This window comes from Rhinolophus hipposideros (genome assembly GCF_964194185.1).
Source record: "Rhinolophus hipposideros genome assembly, chromosome: 9".
In the NCBI taxonomy this organism is placed as follows: domain Eukaryota; kingdom Metazoa; phylum Chordata; class Mammalia; order Chiroptera; family Rhinolophidae; genus Rhinolophus; species Rhinolophus hipposideros.
Window position 1 is genome coordinate 18,049,984 of NC_138055.1, and position 23,924 is coordinate 18,073,907.

Genomic DNA, 23,924 nt, shown 5'->3' on the forward strand with positions numbered 1-23,924 from the left:
ATGTGATACAAGGAGCTCGAGTACAGTCATATGCCTTCTGCTTACAAGTCTATTGTACGAGGACACTGTGGTTCATCTGTTCATTCTCTGGCTGGTGGGTATTTAGGCTATTTCCAACATTTTATTATTATAAACAACACTGTAATATGCACATGTTCTCAAGCAAGAGCACACCTACTGTATTTCCCCGAAAATAAGACTTATATTAATTTTTGCTCCAAAAGAACGCATTAGGGCTTGTTTTCAGGGGATGTCTTATTTTTTCATGTACAACAATCTACATTTATTCAAATACAGTCATGTCACCTTCTTCTGGAACATTGTCATAACTCTCCAAACCCCGAGTTCCGGCTTGAATTTCTTGCGACTCCATTTCCTGTAGAACCATTGGCCCCAATCTCTCATGTCCAGCAATAGAGCTCTCCTTAAATGAGCACTTCTTGTCCAGCATTTCTTGTGCCTGCTCGTAGTGCATTGGCAACACAGCTGTCAGTAATTTTATCCTGTAAATTCTTTACCCAAGTCACTACCTCTTGCAGGCTAGGCTTCACAAAGTTTCCACGCTGATTTCTCTCCATTCTATTTTCAATGTAGTCATTGATTTCTATGCACAAATCGTCCTTGAATGGCTTGTTTATTGCAATATCAAGAATCTGGAGATAGGCAGTCATTCCTGCAGGAATCATTATTTGGTCTATTCTTCTCTCTGCAAGGAAGTTCTTCACGTCTTTAGTGCAGTGAGTGTTGGCTGAATCCCAGACTAGCAGACTTCTTTGGCCACCTTGCAAAACAAGTGGCAGCATTAAATCGACCCACTTCCTTATAACTGCTTGTGTGCACCAGGCTTTTTGGTTTCAAGAACATAAATGCCTGAAACATGTTCAACTTTTATCTTTCTTGCCCTTAGTGATGATTAGAGGTGGGGCTTTCTTTACATACAGACGAATTGCCAAAATACAGGTAACACATGCACTTTTGTAACCAGTGGAGAGAATGTAGATTGACGAGGCACCCCTCTGATCAATTGTTGTTTGAGATCCTTGGCCCATCAACACTACAGTTTCATCCATAGCAATCATGTTGGAGAGCTGGTATTTAGAAAAGTCGATGCCATCAACAAAAGACTTGAATGCAAGTGCACGTTTCATAACTTCAGCATCTTCCAACTTGAACAGTGTTGTTCTTAGAGACAGTTCATATCTCTGAAGGAAGCCATCCAGCCAGTGTTGTGATGCTTTGAATTCTTCTGGGGAGATTTCTAACTGTGGTGCCATTGCAAGGGCAAATGCTTGAATATCAGCCCTGCACACAACCAAAGCCTTTGCTCTCCTGTCAGCAATCCATTCACAGATGATGTCTTCCAGCTCAGGAAATAATGGTTGCCGACTTGACCCACACTTGCGCTTCTTAGTATTTCCTTTGTCCACCTATTGACTGAAGTTATTGTACTCTGCTCACCATTTTCAGAACATTCGGAGATCCAACTTCTTCTCTTTGCAGAAAGACGTAAGATTCTTGCCCTGAGAGTCCTCCACGATTCCTTTATTGTACTCGACGGAACAGCTCTTTCTTTTTGCATTCATCTTGTCTAGGGATCAAAATATTACTCCCTTTAAATCTACCATGAAATCAAGTGCTATTTGAAGACTTACGAGACAGGAGTGGCAACAAAAATGATGACAGTTAAGAATGATGGTCCACACAAAAGTGACAAAAAATTACAGGCACCAAAATTCAGAAAATATTTATTTATTTCACACGAGTGCATTAAGTATGTCCATTATAACACACGACATATTGAATTATGAAGATTCATATGAGACACAACCACATCCATTCATTATCAAGTGCACGTTATTTATGTGTTGTGTCTGTACTCTGTTGGTCATTCGGCAATAGTCTCGAGTTCATCTGTTTACATAGGTGTTTACCTCTAGTCCAAAGGCACACGCTTGGGTATTTACAAATAATTATAATTTATATCATCATTTATTTTAAGTATTAATGTCAATAATATCTACTTATATTTAATTTTATATTAATATTATTATTTTATAAATCAATACGTCTGTCGTGTGTTGCAATGGACATACTAAATGCATCCGTGTGGCTGACGATCTTAATTGGGGATTATTTTGGGGGTAGGGCTTATATTACTAGCATCCTGAAAAACCATGCTAATGCTTATTTTCCAGTTAGGTCTTATTTTCAGGGAAATATGGTAGGGGTGGCATTTCTGGAGCGTAGATTTGGACAGGTCTTAAGAAAGAGCAAGAGTCAAATTTGGGAGTCCAATTCATCCATGTGTCACAATATCCTGATGTGACATGATCAATGATAAGGTGTGTGGCAATTACTTTGACACTAATAATGGCTAAAGTGTCTAAATTTGGGGATATTTTTAAAAAACAATATATTAGAATGGATTAGAATTGATTTGGAGCACCTTTATAATAACACCAATTTACTCCCATATATTCTAATGTGCTTCCTAGGGGAGCAGGAAAGCACAAAGAAGTGTGTTGAATAAGTAAACATTAGCATGCATCATGGTAGAAAAGGCTTGGAGAATCGTTGGTTGAACAACATTTTTAAATGTCAGTTACCTAACAAGGGGATATGCGGTCATTGAAAATCTGTTGGTAAGACACAGTAGGCTACACACTCCCTCTGATATTGGCTAAGTATACACAGAACCAAGGGAACCAGGGAGGTGGACAATTGTCTGGATAATTCTGGAGGAAGAAGAGGCAGGAAGAGGAAAGGATGGGGGAGAAAAGGAAGGAATGTTAAAAGAAAGAGGAGAAAAGAGGAAAAGAAAAAAAGTAATATCCTGGAATTGGCAATAATTCAAACCATTCCTAAACTATCTCCACCTTTAGCAATGAACAGTGAAAATGAATACATATAGAACTCACACATGTTAAAATATCTGCTTATATATCAGGTTTGTACATTAATAATAACAGACAAATTTATTGAAAATTTACCATAGGCATTTACACACGGCGTTGCTAATTTTCCTAATATTATTTGGGTACTACTCTAACTCCCAATTCACAGATGAAGATATTGAAGCTAAGAATCATATAGTTTGTGAATTGCAGAGCGGAGACTTGGGGATCAGGCCCCGCTCACCTCAGACCCTGTGATCCCAAACAGAACTTGTGTGAGCTCAACCACTAGCCCTTAAGAGCAGAAATTGTAATTCCTTCATCTTTGTCCCGTCCCACACGGTGCCTGTCACTGAATTGGTGCTTGACGCTGACGGAACTGAAATGGCTACTCAGAATGAAAACATGGAAGCACTGGAATATACACATTTATTAGAGATCATTTTTATTTGCTAAGTAAAAGTGAGTCAGAATGAAGAAAAAATAGTTTTTTTACCAATCTATAAAAACAGGTGTGGAAACATGTGTGATTTCCTAATTAATCCTCAGAACAGAAAAAAATCCAGTTAAGAATAACCCAGGCCTCAGCTTTCAAATAATTAGGGTGTTACTGAAATTCAGTCAATAATAATTTTTACCTGGATTACTTAGACAATTGTCACTGCATATATAGGTTATTCAGTGACTCATTCACTGCTACTGTCTTAGTCTGGTCTTGGTCCCAGGTCTTGTTTTAATATTTCCTTGTTGGAGCTGACTCGGCCTGAGTATTAGAGGGACAGAGCTGAAGGGAGAGATCTATCTACTTTCCTGCAGTCCATTATATTGCTGTGATCAGCAAAGACCTAGAAATTCTGCCAATTATCTACAAAATTTAAAAGTTGGTAAAATTTATCTTCCATAATCCCTGTCTTCTTTTTTCATTTCTGACCTTTTCCCCCCACATTTACCATCCTAATGGCCCCCTCTATCTCTCCCCACTACAGCCAGAGTAGCCCTCTATGGCTCTTCTTTCCACCTCAGCTTAATTTTTAACTCTCTAGAAGAGATCTAGTAGACTTATTCATAATGGTGTGTAAATGAAGAATAACGTTAAATTCTTCATTTTTCCCAGGGACATTTTAATTTTAGACACAGGAAGTCTTAGCCAAAGGATTTAAAGTTCAAATTGTAAAATTCCTGGTCTGAGAGAGTGTACTTTTTATTATCTCTTAGCTTCCCACTTCTATAGTCTCCTCTAAGATGCTGGAGCTGGAATTCTGCCAACAATTCTACTTTGCATCTGGCTCTCTGATATGTTCTGCCAGTAGGGGGCACTACAGGAGACTGAAAAAGGGAAACAAGGGGGTTAAGGGACTTGGTTTTTCCTGTGTGCCTATAGTTCCTGTCAATGCCGTTGCAGCAATGATTCCTCAACCACGCCGTGGCACTTGGTTCAAATTTCTATATATATATATTTTAAGACATACCCCAAACTGTACCCACTACAGTGCCCCTTACCCCAGAGGTACCTGCATCAGCAGAGTAGCATCTCCTCCCCACAGGACTGGGGCTCAGCTCGGGGGGTGAGGAGGGGGGGGCTCCCCTGGAGCTTCTAGGTTTTGTTAAGTCCAACCTCTTTATTCTGTTCCCCCAGCCCTGGGGGAAGTAGCTGCTTCACTTCCTGTGGTTACTGTCTGTGTGGCCTCAGTGCTCCCTTTGTGACATTTTAGTTCTCCAGTATCTATTATTTACTTAACCAATTCCCCATATTAACCTCTCTGTTGAAATAATTCCTGGGTTTGTTTTCCTGAATGGAGCCTCAGTGATTCAGGGAGCTAGAAAATAAACATTCTTTAAGGAAGAATCTCTCTCTCTCTCTCTCTCTCTCTCTCTCTCTCTCTCTCTCTCTCTCTTTCTGAAATCACATACCACATAAGCAGCCATCTACCTATCCTGCTTGTTAATCTGACAGGAATATCATCACAGTGTAAAGATGATGTCTGAATTTGAATTTTGAAATATTTTCAACCCCAGGTCTAATTTCTACCCTACATAGTTTTCCTCTCTTCTGCCCAAGTCTTTGCTAACCTTCATGGAAACTTCCTTCCCTAAAAATATGGAAGGTGTCTGAAACCAAAGAAAACAGTACCAGGTATCACCTGCATCCTAGAAGAGCTCAAAGACTAATGTGTTATATAAATGTGACAGGACAAAGAATAATAGCAAGAGGTATTCCTGAGTAGATTACATTATTCCTAATTTGCTTTTTCTTTGTGAGGATTATGTAACCTTATCCATTATCATGGCCTCACATCCCCCCATCCTGGGGGAGAAGTATAATTTCCCACCCCATTACCATGCATGGTCATGACACTTGTTTTGGTCAGTGAAATGTGAGCAGAAGGGATATATGCCATATATGAGTAGAAATTTTAAAAACCAGTGTGTGACTCTACTATTATTTTGTCCCTTTGTCATAAAAATGCATGTCTTAGGTACAGGTTACTTCTTCAGCCAAGATCCCATAAGAAAAAAGACATGTGAAGCAGAGACTCAGCTGATGAACAGCTACTGTGGAGCAATAAGTAAACATTTGAGTAAGCCCCTGAGGCCTGAGGGTTGTTTGTTACTGCAGCATAACCTAGCAACATTTGACCTGCCCATCTCTAATCCAACAAAGACAATCCTGTAATTTATGGCCTAGTTACCTCTCCTGAAAAGAATGATTTTTTTTTTTCCTGGTGAAGAAGCTATTTCAGTCTACATAATAAAGTGATAGGAGAGAGGGGTGAGGTTGGAGGAGGGCTGGGGAGGAAAAGAACAATAACAGAAGAGGAAAGAAAAACTGTGCAGGCTGGAGTGCAGGAGGAATGGTTTTTGTCAGGATAGAAAGGGAGGGTGTGAAGGAAGAAGAAAGGATGATCAAAAGCCATTGATGAGGACACCTACTTGATTTCTTTTTGTGTCTCTTGAGAAACTCAAGTCAAGACCAGGACTCCCTTCTAATTACTTTTGGTTGTTGAATTGTGCTTTGTGTAGCATGTACACGTGGAAACACATAAATGTGGGACAATACAATCAATTTCACAATCAAAGCATTTACCAAGGCAATGGGCCCAGAAGTCTAATGACCTGCAGGAAATGTAAGAGGTTTCAGAAAGCCAATGACATCTGAACTAGTTCCTGAGGGAAGAACAAGCTTTCACCATAGTGAGAGGAAAGAGAAGGCACCTTAAGAAGAAGGAACAATTGTCATGGGATAGTTAGGTAACTTCCACAGCCGTGCTGTAGGAGCGTCCAGCCCATCCAGCCTAGGAGGCTGGGGAGAAGAGAAGAGCTGGAAAAGCAGTTCTGTGTGTCCTGCTGAGTGTAAACTTTACCTTAGAGCATCTTTGAAAGCTGTTTCACAAGGAAGCAATGCTACCCCATATGGCAGTGCATATTAGTTACTGCTGGAGGTGCAGGGCTGAAGGAGAGAAAAAAGGGTGGAAATCCAGCCCATACTCTGCTTGTCCATCTGTGGGCTGTGAATTCCAGGAGGAAGGGTCCCCTTCTTCTAATTGTACAATGGTGCTGTATGGACTAGTGATAGAAGGCTTGCAAGCGACCTGTGGCATGGGTGTGGCGGGCAGATTTGGGAGTGGGGAGAGATGGAGGAGGTGAGAAGACACAACAGGAGATGCTTCCACCAAGGTAGCATTGGTGAGATCAGAGGGGAGGAGCTGGGACCAAAAGGATATGGTGCTGATGGTGTACTGTGAGGAAGATGGCAGCGTCATCATGCAGTGGTGACATCACTAATCAGGAGTGGGGAACACAAAATTGATGGCATGGGTGTAACGTTGGGGGTGAGGAAAGTAGGGAATGAGAAGAATTGGTTTACTCCCAGGGATAAAGACATTTCTAAGACATGGTCCTGAATTAGTGGTCATTTGAATAAAGTACTAATCAAAGACTACAGCTTTAACTCCTGTCCCCTCCCCATTGCCACTCTTAGATATAAGATGCTCCCTGCCCGGGCCCTGGATTGTAGAGGGCTCATATATGGACCTCCCCAGCCATACTGCATCCCACAGAGTGAGGCATCAGCAGAGCCAAAGGGATGTGCTAGCCAGAGCCTGCCCCCAAAGTCCCAAGGCCACTTCTGAGTCTTTGTGGACCTCTACTCCAGGCCTGTCCTACTGAAGACACCTCTATACCTGACAAGTAACCAAGCTGCTTGCAGGGGGCATGGATGGCACCTGAATATGGGATTGGGTGTCCACATGCATGAGTCTGAAGCCCTTCAGCGTGGGATGAGCTATGAGTAGGAAGAGAAGAGGGCAGGCCAAGGGCAGGGAGGGGCGACAATTTTCCCCACAACCACCAGTGGAAAGGATTTCCGAGGATCCCAAGAACTTGGACTTCCAGATCATTATGCAGATGTATTTGTCAGGGTAGAAGGAGAGACTGTGTTGTACTTAATTGTTAACGTGATTTATTGCTTTTAATGATAAGGTCTATAGGCTTTATTTGTACTCCCTACCCCAGGCCTTACAGTTGTTAGTAGCCCTTCCCTTAGATTCAAAAGAGGTGATTTAACAGAGATAAATCTATTGTCTTTCATTCCCAAGCGTAATGATGATAAATAAGAGAGCCTCAGTGTGAGGGTGCTAGCAGAGTAGATGAGAGTGATCTCATGGAATCTCACTGTTCAAAAAGGCTTCCTGCTTCTCCCAGCTGTGTAACTCAGATAACTGACCTTCCCTTTCTCCATCTCCATCTCTAAATGTTCGATTTCTCCATCTTAAATGCAGATAACACAGCTACTAGTCTCATGAGAAGCCCGGTGTCTAGTGAGTGCTCGATAAACATCAGCTGTGGTATTAGGGAAGGCGCAAGGGTCTGAAATCTTTTGAAATCAGGCAGATGTCAACCCCAACGATTCTACCTTCTGCAAAATGATGATAATGAAATTATGTTGTAGGGTTATTGTAAAGGTCAAGTGAGACAATGGATGAACAGCACAGAGTCTGGCACAGGGCACCTACAGGCACAATTGTTTCCTCCCCTCCGACCTCCCTGGTTCCCTCTGGCCACTATTGTTCCACATGATGTAATGCGCTTTGCAATTATATGATACACAATCCAACCACACATGAGGGCCTAGTCCTGCCTTTATGTTAACCCTTCCTTATCTTATTGTACCTAAATTTGGCAAATCTTCCCTTTTCCTCTAGGTGCTTTACATTGCCTTTTGCCACTTCGATGAGTAAAATAGCCTCTTTCCCATCAAATTTAACATGCTCAAATTAAATTTTTAAATAAAAAAATACATATAAACATACATATGAATACACATGAACATATGTTTCTCTACTACACTACAATAACTTGGCACACCATCTATGTAAAATTTTGTTGAATGAATGAGTTGGTAACTTTAAAAAACTATTTATTTACAGATGGATAAGTGTCAATGAAAGATTTCTGAGTGACTTATTCAAAGTGGGTCCCACAAATACTAAGAGAACACAGTGAGCTAACTACTGGATCTCCAGACAGCCAAAAGTGTGCTCTCCCCGCACGATTAGATGACCTCTTTGTCCGTTAAACGAAAGTCATTAAATTCTGTCCTACTGAAAAGGAGCCACATCATTTTCAGAAGCACAAATCTCAGGCTGCAGAGCTTGTTTTATTTTCGTCTCCGTTTAAACCTTCCTAGGATCCAGCTATGTTTCCCCTGACTCTGTTTCCCGGCAAACTGAGGATACTAAAGCTAAGGAAGTGGCTGCACTAGAACCAGTGTCAGAGACGCCTGTGAGTCACAGCGGCACTAGCAGAACATTCTCCTACCTAAATCAATCTCGGTATCTCTGTCTACAGAACTCTCTAAAGATTTCATATCAGGGAAAGCAACCAAAAACAAGCAAACAAAAGAACCACCACCAGCAACAAAAACCCTCCAAACCCTGAAAATAAAATACAATAAAAGGCACAGGCAAGAAGCATCAGACTGTTTCCCTATGTCACTTCAGATATCTATGTTGAGAGCATTTCGAAAACAAATATACATATGTTTTACTGATAAATGTGAAATGGCAATCGTGTTTTAGTTTGGGCTGCTAAAACAAATTACCGTAAATTACCAGAGACTGGCTGGCCTATAAACAACAGAGATTTATTTCCAGGAGGCTGGAAGTCTGAGATCAGGAGGCCTGCATGGTCAAGTTCTGTTGAGGCCCTTCTTCTAGGTTGCCTATTTCTCACTGTGCCCGCGCATGGCTGAAAGAGAGGGAGCTAGCTCTCTGGTCTCTCTCTCTCTCCTTTTTTTTAAAAAAACATTTTTTTTATTTTTCAATTACAGTTGACGTACAATATTATACTAGTTTCAGGTGTACAACATGGTGATTAGACATTTATATAACTTACGAAGTGATCCCCCTGGTAAGTCTAGTACTCACCTGACATCATACTTAGTTATTACAATATTATTGACTATATTCCCTACGCTGTGCTTTACATCCTCATGACTATATTCTGGTCTCTTTTTTAAGGGCACTAATCCCCTTCATGAGGGCCCCACCCTATGACCTAATCACCTCCAAAAGGCCCCTCCTCCTAATACCATCACATTGGGGATTAGATTTCAACATAGGAATGTGAGGGGGACACATACATTCAGTCCATACCGTATTCGGAATACTGATAACATTTGGTTTAAAAGTACGTAATGCTATTCCAGTTCAGTTCAGATATCTTTGCAAAAGTTTGTCACCATAAATGTTACTTTATATACTGACTACAACTTGTCAGACATTTTTTCAGTAGTAGGAGTAGCAGTAGCAGTAGTAATAATAATTGTAATAATAATAATAATGGCTATTAATTACCAAGTGCTTTCTGTGAGCCAGGTACTAGACTAACTACAGAGCGTGCCAAAAAAAATGTATACACATTTTACGAAAGGAAAAACTGTATTAAAGTTGTAATACAATAAATGACACTAGCATTCATTTGATTAACACCATCTTTTTTTTTTTATTAGTTTCAGGTGTACAAGACAAGGTAATACGTAGACGTTCATCATTTATATCCCTCACACTGTGAACCCCCTTCCCCCATCCACTATCCCTCCGACCTCACACCAAGCCATCACATTATATATATAAAATTATAGTTGGCATTCATTATTGTTTAGCTTCTGGTGTACAATGCCATGATCAGGCATCCACAGTATCCCTGAGGTGGTCTCCCAAATAGGACACATGTCCATCGGATACCCAACAAAATCTTTATAACATTATTGAATACGTTCCCCAAATTAATTTTCAAAAACCCTGAGGCCATCTTGTGGTTACCAGCTGCTTCCTAATCCCTTCACCTTTCCCCTTATTCCCCCCCCCCCCGCCCATCTAACAACTCTCGGTTTTTTCCTTTTTGTCCCCAAAACTGTTTCTGATTAGTTCATTCACTTATTCTTTTCTTTAGATTCCGCATATAAGTGAGATCATGTGGTACTTGTCTTTCTCTTTCTGACTTATTTCACTTAACGTAATGTTCTCTAGATCCATCCATGTTGTTGGAAATGATAAGATTTCTTTCTTCTTTATGGCTGCATAATACTCCATTGTATAAATGTACCACAGCTTCTTAATCCAGTCGTCTACCGATGGGCATTTCGGTTGTTTCCATATCTTGGCTATTGTGTAAAGTGCTGCAATAAACATAGGAGTGCATACTGATTTTTGAATTGGAGTTTTGGATTTCTCCGGGTAGATGCCTAGGAGTGGAATTACTGGATCATAGGGTAGTTCTATCTTCAGATTCCTGAGATATCTCCATACTGTTTTCCATAGTGGCTGCACTAATCTGCAATCCCACCAACAGTGCACTAGCGTTCCCTTTTTCATCCGCGCCAGCATTTGTTGTTTGTTGATTTATTGATGATAGCCATTTTGACTGGAGTGAGGTGGTATCTCATTGTAACACCATCTTTTGAGTGAACATTTTGAGTACACATTGCTACCGTAATTCAATTCAACTTCGGAAAGTAATAAATCTCTTAAAATGTGTACATTTTTTTTGGCACTCCCAGTGTTTACATGTCACTTCATTTAATGTCAGCAAATGCCACTGTCACAACCCTCCTTTCCCTCCTTTCTTTTCTCCCATCAAAATTACCTGTCCTCCGTCCTAGACCCTTAGTGCTTTACAGATTGACAAATTTATATAGCCGTGCGAGGCAGAATAACACTTCCCTAAAGAAGTCCCTATCCTGATCCCTAGGACTATGTTATCTGACTATATATCTGACTATGTTAGCAAGATACCTGGCAAAAGGGAATTCACATTGCAGATAGAATTAAGGCTGTTAATTAGCTGGCTTTAAGACAGGGAGGGTAGCCGGGATTACCCAGGTGGATCTAATATAACCGAAAGTGTCCTTAAAAATGGAAGAGGAAGCAAGAGAGTCAGAGATGTGATGAGAGAAACCAGGTCAGAGTGAAGTGATGCAATGTGAGAAGGACTCAACTGCCATTGCTGGCTTTGAAGATGAAGAAAGGGGCCATGAACTAAGGAATGTGCCGACTTCTAGAAGCTGGAAAAAGCAGACAAATAGATACTTCCCCAGGTCTTTTGCAAAGAATGCAGCCCTGCCACACCTTGATTTTAGCCCTGTGTGATCCATGTTGGACTTCTGAACTATCGAACCATAAGATAATACATTTGTGTTGTGTTCAAACCACACAATTCATAGTAATTTGTTACAGCAGCCATAGATACCTAATAAGAATATTAAAAAGATAAGACTGGAGCCAGAATGCCTGGTTTTAGAATCCAAGCCCAACCACTTACCAACAGTATGACTTTGGGCAGGTTGCTTGACCTCTCTGTGCCTCAGTTTCCTCCTCTATAAAACTGAGGATAATGACCATAGCTTATTCACAGGGCTAAATGAGTCTATAGTGGTGAAGTACTTGGAAACTAGTAAGTACCACATAAATATTAGCTATCACTATTCCTTCACTAAACTCCCTACTGTTGTTTTACACCATCTTCTCTGAAATTGTTTGAGTTTTGAGAGGGACGTACAACGCTTCAATAAAATGACTGACCCTGATGCTATGGGTCCCATACCGTAACTGGTGACATCTTTAGGTGCCCACACATTCACAGTGTGTAAGCATCCTGTGGCTCCAGTTCTGGCGACACCATAGAAAATGATCAAATGGCATTGCACATGGACAAGTTTGCTTTACTGCTTCTCAAACATGACTATGTGTTCAAACAGACTGTGAAGCCACTTGTTTTTTAATCAGTTCTCAACTTTGATTTTTGTAGAATGTAGTTCAATCAACAGAGATTTACAATTAGATGAGTTTAGGATACACTGTAGTATTTTGCTGAAGACACGCCTAAATTGCAAAAGCTTATGATCACGAGCAATTAATAATCCCCCAGAATCAGGCTGAGGGGCCTACCAGAAACAGCCCCCCAGAAAAGCCCTACAACGTGTTTGCTTTAGCAAGGTTGCTGGGGATACTGTCCACTACTTCATTCGGAGCCCCCCTTCCCCAGGCAAGAATTTTATTTCTTGCAAATGCTAGGGAAATGGTAGGAAAAGCACTGCCTCACTAAGAGATTGATTTTCTTCCTCTCTGACAATGAGAACCATGTGACTTACTGTGTTTCTCCCTCTGCTCTGCCCACTAGGCTTTCAGCCCAATTTGTTGGCTCAGTTATCAACCATTACAGATACATAGACCACTGAGGCCTGCAAATCTGAGCCCATTTTTCTCTTGAACTTGAGTGCCTACTCTAAATGATATTCTCCTTGGTTCAGAATATTTATTTTCTGTTTTACCATTTTATTTGTCTTTAACCCACGTCAAATGCTCTAACAATAAACTCCAAAGGCAACCAGATATCTTTATACCCACAGGCTCACACTGGTGTGATGTGGCTGAAAAACTGTACTTTGGTTCTGTTCATGTGGTACATACATGAGGTGGCAGCACTGTGGAGGAAACACACTTCTCTCCTGTTCACTAATCTGCCACTGTGACTTTGAGCAAGCCATTCAGTGGCTCTGACCTTCATCATATGACCTGTACCCTCAGCTGTAATGTGTCAACGGTGTAACTTTGGAATATAAGACTTATTTATAAACGGTGGTCACTATTGCCTTTGGCATTGCAATTGTTGCTACGTCTGCTTGAAGATTTCCATTGTCCATACATCAGTGCATGGTCTGCTGGCTTATTCAGTTGAGAGGAAGGTCGAATGATAAAAAGGAGATCAAAGAGAGGTTACAGAGACTCTCCCACCCACTGACCCTTCAACAGCTTTCTCCCATCCTTACCAACACTCACTGACCCAGCACCAATATTGCCATGGTTACTACTTTCTTGGGCACCGAGAGCTGTGTCTCTTTGTTATTCCCTAGACTATTTTTTAAGTTATTCTTTAGCTCACAGTATAGAAGGGGGAAAAATGAATGTAAGAAAATTTCATGTCAAGTGGTCTTCTTTTTAAATTAAATTTATTAGGGTGACAATAAAGTTACATAGGTTTCAGGTGTACCTATGATTCTGTAATACATCATCTGAAATACATCATCTATATATCACATTATGTGCTCACCATCCAGAGTCAGTTCTCCTTCCATCACCATATATTTGACCCCCTTTACTCTCTCTTACCATCCTCCCTCTCCCGACCCTCTGGTTCCCGCTAAACTGTTGTCTGTGTCTATGAGTTTTTGTTTCTTTGTTTGTTTGTCTTGTTCCTGTGTTGCTTTCAGTTTTATATCCCACATATGAGTGAAGTCATATGGTTCTTGACTTTTCCTGTCTGACTTATTTCGCTTAGCATACTAATCTCAATATCCATCCACAGTGTTGCAAATGGCACTATTTCATCTTTTCTTAAGAGTAGTATTCCATTCTGCCCATTTCATATATAAGCACATAAAACATGGTGTGATGCATGAGTTAAATATCTCGGGGTCAAGCATTAGTCCTGATAATAGAACTTATAGGCCACAAAACTTTGGGTAGGGAAGATGGTCTATCAGTTAGCAGAACTGAGACCAAAAATAAATCAAGTCAGGGGTAAATTCAAGTTGAACACGGAGACCACAACTGACAGACTAGTTGATTATATATTTTCAAATTTTCACCTGGATGTTCTGAATTTAGAATATGAGAGAGCCTGTCTCTGGAGCCACAGCTCTGTCCTCTAGCAGAGGCCATAATGCCAACTCCGCCACCCCCTGTTAGGTCTTACAGTCATTACCTAAGTGCCACTCAATGCCAGAGACACAGCTCATGTCCTGAGCAGCTCAAGCTAGTAGGGGGAGAAAGTCATGTGAGCAAATTTCATTTTAAGGAGTCTTTTTATAATGTCTATTTCCTGTATGCTCAGGGCCCACATTAAAATGTTTTGTGTACAACCAAGCTCTGCAAAGAGTTATATGTGAGTTATGCTGAGTTATATGTGGTATCTGTTTTCATTGCAGACTCTGAAAAGCTAGAAACTTAAAACTGTGAGTATATATACATATATAAAGATATCAGCTCTCACTTGGATGACTTCAGTTGCCTCCTAAGTGGTCCCCGCTTCTACCCTTGCTCTGTACAGTCCATTCTTAACAGAGCAAGCAGAATAGTACTTTTCAAAAGTTCAGTGAGACCCTGTCAATCCTCCATAAATCCAAAGTCTTCACAATGGCCCACAAGGCTGTATATATAATTAGTGTCCTTCCTACCTCTCTAACTCAGGGCTACTGCCCATCTCCTATCATTGACATTTCTGCTCCAGCCACAGGGTCTTACTTGTACCCAGACACACCCTGCCAGATGTGCTTGCAGATTAGGGCTGTTTCCCCACCTGGAACTTTCTCCCTTCCTTCTTCCTTCAAGTCTTTCTCCAATCACACCTTGTATCTGAGACTTAACTTGAAGAATATAAACTCTGTCTTTTAAAACTGCAACCTGCACCTTCACCCCCACGCCAGCATTCACCACGCCTTTCCCCCTACTTCTCTTTCCTTTTTTCCACAGCACATATCACCTTCCAACATACTTTACAACTGACTTCAAAAAAAATGTTTACATGGCTGTCCTGGTGGCTCAGGCAGTTGGAGCTCCATACTCCTAACTCGAAGGCTATGGGTTCGATTCCCACATGGGCCAGTGGGCTCTCAATCACAAGGTTGCCGGTTCAATTACTCGAGTCCCGCAAGAGATGGAGGGCAGCACACCCTGAAACTAAGATTGAACACAGCACCTTGAGCTGAGCTGCCTCCCAAATGGCTCAGTTGGTTGGAGCATGTCCTCTCAACCACAAGGTTGCTGGCTCGAATCCCGTAAAGGATGGTGGGCTGTACCCCCTGCAACTAGCAACGGCAACTGGACCTGGAGCTGAGCTGCACCCTCCACAACTAAGACTGAAAGGACAACAACTGGAAGCTGAATGGCACCCTCCACAACTAAGATTGAAAGGACAACAACTTGACTTGGGGAAAAAAAGTCCTGGAAGTACACACTATTCCCCAATAAAGTCCTGTTCCCCTTCCCCAATAAAATCTTAAAAAAAAAAAAAAAAAGAATGTTTCCACATTCAGAGCTGGATAATTCTTTGTTGTGGGGGGGAGAGGACTGCCCGTGCAGGGTAGGATGTTTAGTAGCATCTCGCCCTCCTCCCTCTGGATACGAGTAGCACTGCTCACCCCAAGTTGCGACGACCAGAAACGGTTTTCAGACATTGCCAAATGACCCGCGGATTGAGAACCACTAGTTTATAATTTATTGCCAGTGACCCCAGCTAAAATGTAAGCTCTGGGAAGGCAGGTATCTTTGCCTGTTTGTTCACTGTTGATTCCCAAGCACCCAGAACAACCACAGGCATGGAACATGTGAATGAATGAATACCTCTTTAAACATATGTACCCACAACAAACATACATCTCAGATTCTTCTGTTAGGAAGTGATCAACATTTAGTTTTACCTCGCTTTTTATGGATTTTCTAAAAATAAAATAACAGTAATGATAAAAATTAAAAAAAAATACAGAAAGTAATATTTTTCTGTCTGTATCTAACACAAACATTCTTCTGAAAGGCAATTCAGAACTACTCTGTTTCTTGAAGGATATACTGTGTTTATTATAAAAAGCGACATGACTCTCTTCCATGTTTCCTTTTCTCTACCAGCATAAAACCTTTATTATGAGTACTGACCTTAGAAAGTAATTGTCTCAAGGGTGCTGCTACTAATGCCATTTTAAGAATGAAGGACAGTGAGTGATACTGAAACAGGCTAACATTCACAGGCAAGAAAGTGAAGAGGAATGAATTAATTTTTAAATGGACTTGTCTGTCATAGTCATCAGATTTGACTAGAATTTAACTTATCTCAGAGAGCGGGTGGCTCTGCCTGAAAAGTGTCATGTGATAAAAGACAGTAGAACAATGGTTCTCAAGGAGGAAGAGGGGGGTGATTTTGCACCCACCCCACCACTGCCACCAGGGAAAATTTGGCAATGTCTGGAGACATTTTTGATTTTCACAACTAGGCTGGGAGGGAACTGCCACTAGCATGTAATGGATATAGAGGCCAGGGGAGCTACTAACCATCCTACAATCTAGAAGACACTTGCCACAGCAAAAACTTATTCAGCCCCAAATGTCAATAGTGCTGAGGCTGAGAAATCCTCCAGGAGAGTGTAATGCTTAAAAGTGTGGGATCTGAACCTCTGTCTGAATTTGAATTCCTGTTTCATCACTGAGACTGTCCTAGCATTTCTCAAGTTAGGGGTAATACATGATTGAGGTCTGGCTCAAGAAATGTGAGTACAAGTAGGATACACCGTTTCTAAGCCTGTCCCATAAAACATCGTACATAATCACTCATATCTCTTTTCCTATCTTTCAACCACATACGGGATCTAGGGGGTGGCAGAGTTACTAGATAGAAGTAGCCTGGATACCTGACTAATTACATGGAGTAGAGACATTGCGCCTCCTTCCCCGTGGTGACTCACACTAGACAACGATGTAAATCACAAATAAACATCTGCAGTGTTAAAGCACTGATGTCTCAGGGTGGTTCAGGCAGGGGGATTTACCGCAGGTTCCTTAATCCCTTTGTGCTGCACTTTGCTCCTCTGTAAAATGGTGATAATAATAGCTCCTCTGTCACAAGGTTGTGAGGATTAAACTTCTTAAAATAATGTCTGGCACCTAGTAAGAGTTATCCCGGCTGTAAGCCCATCTTTGGTGATACCGTGTAAAATGACCAATGCCATCCTATGCTGACTTATAGAGATGTATACCTGCAGGTTTGCTTCTACTGCCTCGCAAACATAGTTATCTGTTCAGATAGTGCACTAAGCTATCTGCTTTTCAATCTATTCTCAACTTAATCTTTTTCTATAATGTAACTCAAAGTATAAAGATTTATGATTAGATTAATCGATGTTATCTTCTTTACTTTTATCCTTACTCCATTCATTTAATAAACAAGTATTGAGCACCTGTTGCATGCTAGGCATTGCGTTAAGTATTGGAGATATAATTGTGAGCAAAATCAGATATGGCCCATGATCCCATGGAGTTCACAGTTTAGCTGGAGAGTGAGGCATTAATCATATAATACCCTAAATAATTATAAAACTTCAAATGTGAAAAATGTTACATAAGAAACATGCAGCTAAAAGAGTATTTAGCAAGAAGACCTTGTCTCTGGAAGAATGGGAGGAGGGTTCCCCTGGGAAGAGTCTTTGGAACTGAATTTTGAAGGATAATAAAGGTAAATGAAGTAAAGGGAACAGGAATGGGAAGAGAATTCCAGAAGCGAAAAAAGCAATGTGCAAATGCCCTGAGGCAGAGTGCACCCAAAAAACTGAGAGAAGTTGTATATTCCTGGATCATAGAAGGGAGGAGTGGAAAGCAGTGAAGGCAGTTAAGGCTGGAGAGGAGGTGGCAGTGTGATCAGGCCATCCAAAGCCTTGTGCTTGTACGTCATCTCAATAATTTTGATATTTATTCTAAGGTTTTTAAACAGGGTGAGGTGACATGATTAGTTGTGCATTTTGAAAACATCATTCTATATGCATTTGTGAATGGATTGGACGTAGGTAAGGATAGAACCAGGGAGACGTGTTGTTTCCAGGTTTCAGAAGTGAGATAATGGTGGGAGAGAGAGAGCAGTTGTTGGATTAAAGAGACATGTAGGATGTAAAATCATCAGCCCTTGGAGATGTATCAGATGTGGGGAGTGGAGGTGAGGGAGGTGTCTATCATAACTTCCAGACTATGGTTTCAGTAACTGTAAAAATATCAGTGCTGTTTACTGGAAAAGGGACAATGGAGGTGACCACAACTGAGGAGAAAATGTCTTGAATTTACTCATAGTTTGAGATGAGTGTGCGGTAAGCTAACTTCATATCATCTTTATTCTTTATACACTTGATTCTCCTATTTTCATTTTATCCATTCATTTATTTTCTCATTTAACAAATCGTTAGTAAGCACCAATGATGGGATTCAAAAATGATGATCCAAACATAGTCTTTCAAGAAGCTTATAGTCCAGGAGAAAGCAATTAAAATGGATGGCACTATTAATTAAGAGCTATGATAGGAAAAAATATTACCGGCATTATTCATGGTGGCCAAGACATAGAAACAACCAAAGTGGCTTTTGATAGATGATTGGATAAAGAAGATGTGGAACATATATACAATGGAACATTACTCAGCCATAAAATGAAATTCTGCCATTTGCAACAACATGGATGGATCTTGAAAGTATCACGCTAAGCGAAATATGTCAGACAGAAAAAGTTGAGAACCATGTGATTTCACTCATATGTGGGATATAAAACTGAAAGCAACAAATGAACAAGACAAATAAGCAAAAACTCATAGATACAGACAAGAGTTTAGTGGTTACCAGAGGGGAAGGGGGGAGATGGGGTGGTAGAAGAGGGTAAACGGGATCAAATATATGGTGATGGAAGAACTGACTCTGGGTGGTAAACACACAATGTGACATATAGATGATGTATTACAGAATTGTACACTTGAAATCTATATAATTTTAGTAACCAATGTCACCCCAATACATTTTTTAAAAGACATAAAAGAGAGCAGCTTACCCAGAATTGGGGTAGAGGTTGGAAATCTTAGAAGGATATCTGAAGGAAATGTCTCTGATAAAAGCTGAAATAAGAGAGCCCAAAGGAAAGGGTACTCCAGGCAGAGGGGAGAACACGTGTACATAGGAAACAGGAGGGCACAGTGAGTTAAGGAGATCAAAGCAGCTCAGTGACCCCAAATCACACAATTGGGGAATGGAAGCAGGAGCTAGTGAGCTAACTTAGGAGTCTGGGATTTATCCTGAGAGTAAAGTGTTTTTAAGGCTCTTTCCCACTTTGATCACTATTTAAACCTCTAGTTCTCTTTTCTTTCTACCACACACACACACACACACACACACACACCACATCCTTCTCTTTATTGCTAGATAAAACAGTATCAAACACTCAGCAAAACCAAGAAGTCACATGGGGTCTGGGATTGCATTAGGAAAACCAGGAGGTCAGGTTATAACCCCCAGAGCTAATTAACCAACTACTTCTGATTACTTTAAAGCCATTAACATCACTCTCAAAGCATCCTTAGGGAAATTTTTTTCTGCTTGCACCAAACAATTGTTTCCAACTTGACAGCCAGCGTTCTTCAAGTCTTAATTTTACACATCCATTAAAAGGATGTTGTCTGTGTGGCATGATGATTTTTGAAAGGAAGAAATCCCCACTTCCCATGACATTCAAGATCTTGTTTAATTTTTCCTCTTCCAGTCTCATGACAGAACTGCCCACCCTACCCTCTTGGTCCCACTAAGGTCTGGTTCTTGGGTCTGCTTCATTCCAGCTGTCCCTCTGCATTTTCCTCCTTAGTTCTCCTGTCTTAAAAGCTCATCTTCCAAAAACCACTCTCTTTTTTCAAACATTAACGGCAGGTTTTCTCACACTCTATATCCATTCTCGGAAAACTACTTGTAGTTCTTCAAACACTCCATTCTGTTTCATGCCATGTTCTTTTATACATATATTATTCCCTCTTCTTGAACTACGTTTCCCCCCTTACCTACCTGGACAAGCATTATCCTTTAAGACCCATCTCAGGCATTTTCTGTTTGTGACCAACCCTCATCTCTTACCAAACTTCCACCAAATCTGAAGCATGGAGCACTCCCTTTTTTAGGTCACACCCATCATACTCTTTACAATTATTTGAAACATTCTTCTTTCTACTATGTCAAGGATCAAGACTGTGGATAATTTACCTTTATATCCTCTGTAACCAAACAGTGCCTGACAAGAAGTATGTCTACAAATTAGTAGACACCAAATTGAATGAATCAATTGTTCAGTGAATACTCAAACCTGTCAAAAAAGGCTTCTCGTGTATGTGAGACAACTGAATACCCCTATCCCACAGGCATCTTCACTTATCACATATTTTAAAACACTTGTAAAGATATGATTCTTGGTTCTAATCCCTAGAGATCCTGATGGGTTCCCAGGTGCTCTGACTTTGAGAACCCTGCTGAAAAACTTTGTTCTAAAGCAAGAACACCAGGAAAGAGAACCAGCAGGTAGGTGAGAACTGGGAAACCTTCCTCTTCCATTTACCTCTATCTTTTGAAATAAAAACAAAACCCCAGGTGCACACCTTATATTTCATTGATACCTCCATCCATCTATCTACCTACCCATTTATCCAGTTCCTAGTCCATTTATCTTTTTTTCCTTTTAAGCAAAACAAAACCCCAGGGCACATACCATATATTTTATTGATTCCTTTATCCATTCAACTATCTACCCACCCCATTCTTCTTCCATTTACCTATATGTCTTTGAAGTAAAACAAAAACCAGAACATACACCATGTAATTTATGGAACTCTCCATTCATCCATCCATCCATCCTGCACTGTGCTAGGAGACTCTCCAGCACTCTCTCCAGGCACAGGAGAAGCAAAGGGAAAATTGGCACGTAAATCAGACTCTATTACAGAAGAACTGAAAGCCAAATAATCACTCATGTAAGAAACTTCAAGATGAACGACATAGGCATGGCAAGGATTTAAGAACAGGAACGTGTCAGCTCTCATCTGTCTTTTTCTCTTAAGAAAACACCCATGAGGTCCTCATTTCTGAGTTAACAGGAAGTCCCTTTTAGTTCTTACTTCCCATGGAAGACTTAACTGGAATGTTGAAGCTGGGGTGGGAGGTTCATGTCTTCTTCAACGACCCCTTTAGATGTTCACATAATGTGGTTAGGTTGGCATCAATCTGACCTGTGGGGACTCAGGGTTCGGCTATTTCAGAGGCTCACTGAGTTGTTTCCCTTGCATCACACATTATACATTTTGATGCAGACCATCTATTTTTGATTGTTCTTCCCTCCTCTGAGCTCTAGAAGTCCACAGTCTTTAACTGATTTTCTGTTGCTAAAACATGCCCCCAATTTACACTCCCTGCAACTTGACAACTGCCATTTGGTTTATGTTTTCTCAAAGTTAGCAATCTATTTTTTTTTTAAATCTGTCACTGCTTTCCTCCCCTCAGGTGAGTCATTTTTACTGAGGCTGTCTCCAAGGCTGAAAACAGGGAGAGCCAGGAATTCCGGAAGTCTGGCTGAGAGAGACGCTGGGCCAACCTGATTCATCTTCACTTTAAGAGGCTGTTTTTGCCTCGTTGTTTCCTGCCTTTGGCATGCTCTCCTCTCCTACCACCGACCCTGCCATCTGGTCATGATTTCTTGTCATCTCAGAAGCTTCAGAGTCAATTCTCTATAACTTTTGCAAGTCCCCAAAGGCTCAATTACTTAGCCAACTCCCTCCTCCAACCCCCGACCTCTTGTCAAAAGTGCCAATTTACTTTTGTGACAATTCAGAGACTGTCTGACAGATCAGCCAGGAAGCCCGCTGCTAGGTGACGTGGCTTTTCCTGGGGCCACTTGGTATGTTGCTAAACAAAGGAGAACTGAGAAGCAAACTGAAATGTAAAAGAAACAAACCAACAGCTCCTCTTTTCAATAGGAGAAGGTGTAGCTCAGCTTTTCTCCCTGCTGGAGAGGTGCCGAAGAGCCTGCAGGGGGCTCTGAGCACTGGGGATTGGCAGAGAGAGCCACAAGGCAGAAGGGGCCTGGGTCTCTGAACCACCATGCAGAGGTGGTTCACCCAACGCACATATGAATGCGTGTTCTATTGTGTTAAGCCGCTGAGATGTGGGGATTGTTTGTTAGAGCAGTTTGCTTTCCCGGAGTAAAATAAAAGGGCCATGAACATTCACAGGACTCACAGGGGAGAAAGGCACTATGCTGTTCCTTCCACATGCCAAGGAATCAAAGGCGTGCAGGGAAAGGCTCTAGCACAACTGCACGTCCTTAGTAAGACAAGGGCTTTCACAGGAAACACTCACTGATGGATCCTTTGCTGGCTGAAAGGGGCAGTGTAGCAGTCATTCTCCTCCAGGTCTGGCAGTGTCTCCTTGTCCAGCCTCATTGGCTTCTTAGGTAACCATCTCCGAAACCTGCTTATTTGTTTATCGATCCTGTGGTACATGAAAGGCAAGACCAAAGGGGACAGCATGTCAGCATTGCCCCGAAACACAGGTGGGAAGTCTCTGCAGAGCCATAATGATGACACCACATGTTCCTGATACTGCATTCATGATACCCCATGCCCCCCATTTTACAGACCAAAAGAAGAAAGCCACAACTCTAGTGTTTTTTTTTTTTTTTTTTTATTTCACCAAGAGGCCTCAATGTTACTGTTCATGAGGTAACAGGCATGAGTTATGCCAATAAATGAGCAAGGAGTTCTAACAAGGCTGAAAGGCTCTGGAGAGGAAGTTGACAGTCCCTTAAGCAAAGCAGCAGAGATCTTAAGTTCTTACATTCTGCAGGTTCTAGAAACCTCATTTTGGGCTTGGAAACTTCCCCCATCTTCCCTTGGTTCGGGAAGAGCTCTAGCTGGCGTTAACTTTGTGCAGGGAGGCTGACAGCACACACTGTGGGTTGACAGTGCAGGGAGCCCAGTCTCCTGATCTGCTTCCGGCCTCTCACGCCTCCCCTCAGCAGCCTCTCAGCAGACAGCTGGCCCGTTACTGTTCACTTCTCTCTATTCAGGCTGACCCAATGGTTGTCACGGTGCTGGGCTGTCATGCAACACCTGTGTCACTCTGCCCAGGGCACGCAATGATGTCAAGGAGAACAAAAGTGTCCTGAAAGTGGTTTTCAAGCCACCATTTTCCCCTGACTACCTCCCATCTGCTCTGACATCTAATAGTGAAGAGATCTGGCTTTTAAGTAACCAATTTTCAATCACTCACAGTCACTGGCAGGAGTGAAAATCACAACAGAGTTTTAAATAATTGTGCTACCTCAGGTATCTATACCACGGGCTTAAAAAATTTGTTTTCCAAAAGCACATATCAAATAACATCTCTGCGAGGTAGACTGAACTGGTACCATACCCATTTTACACATCACAAGAGACCCCATGGTGGGGAGGGTGTGATTATTTAGCCCAAATTACCCAGCCAGTGAATAAAGCCAGAACCAGCACACAGATTTTGGACTCTTGAGGGATCACCCCATCAAATAGTTGATGATGGAAATTTTCACTTAAGGGCTACAGAAGGGACAGATCCCTCTGGAGAAGAAAATACTAAATGCCTTATAAGTCTAGTAACTGAAAACACATGCAATCTGGGCATGTTTTACTTTTTCCAATTAAAAAACATATTTACATGGCAATTTATCCTTTTCAATGAAACTCCCAGATGAAGGAATTATTTTCTATACTACCAATCAACTCAAAAATGAAAAATTTGGTGGCAAATTCTTCTTTTATCACCTCTTTTATTCTCAGCATTGTTCCAGCCTCACCAGGACCCCCACTTGGCCTGGTGGTGGCCATTCATTTTTCAGAAACCCTGTAAGTTCAAACTGGAAAGAACCTCTCAGCTTTACTTGGCCCCTCCT

General features: G+C 41.3%; 1 protein-coding gene across 1 annotated transcript in view; it reads right to left on the minus strand.

Annotated features, from left to right (window-relative positions):
* ANO4 (anoctamin 4) overlaps nucleotides 1-23,924 on the minus strand; it is a 300,178-nt gene that overhangs the window by 104,180 nt on the left and 172,074 nt on the right. Inside the window, exon 8 of the mRNA XM_081061537.1 lies at nucleotides 22,358-22,489. Within this exon, the coding sequence (XP_080917663.1) occupies nucleotides 22,358-22,489 (132 nt within the window). The remainder of the gene's footprint in view (nucleotides 1-22,357; nucleotides 22,490-23,924) is intronic.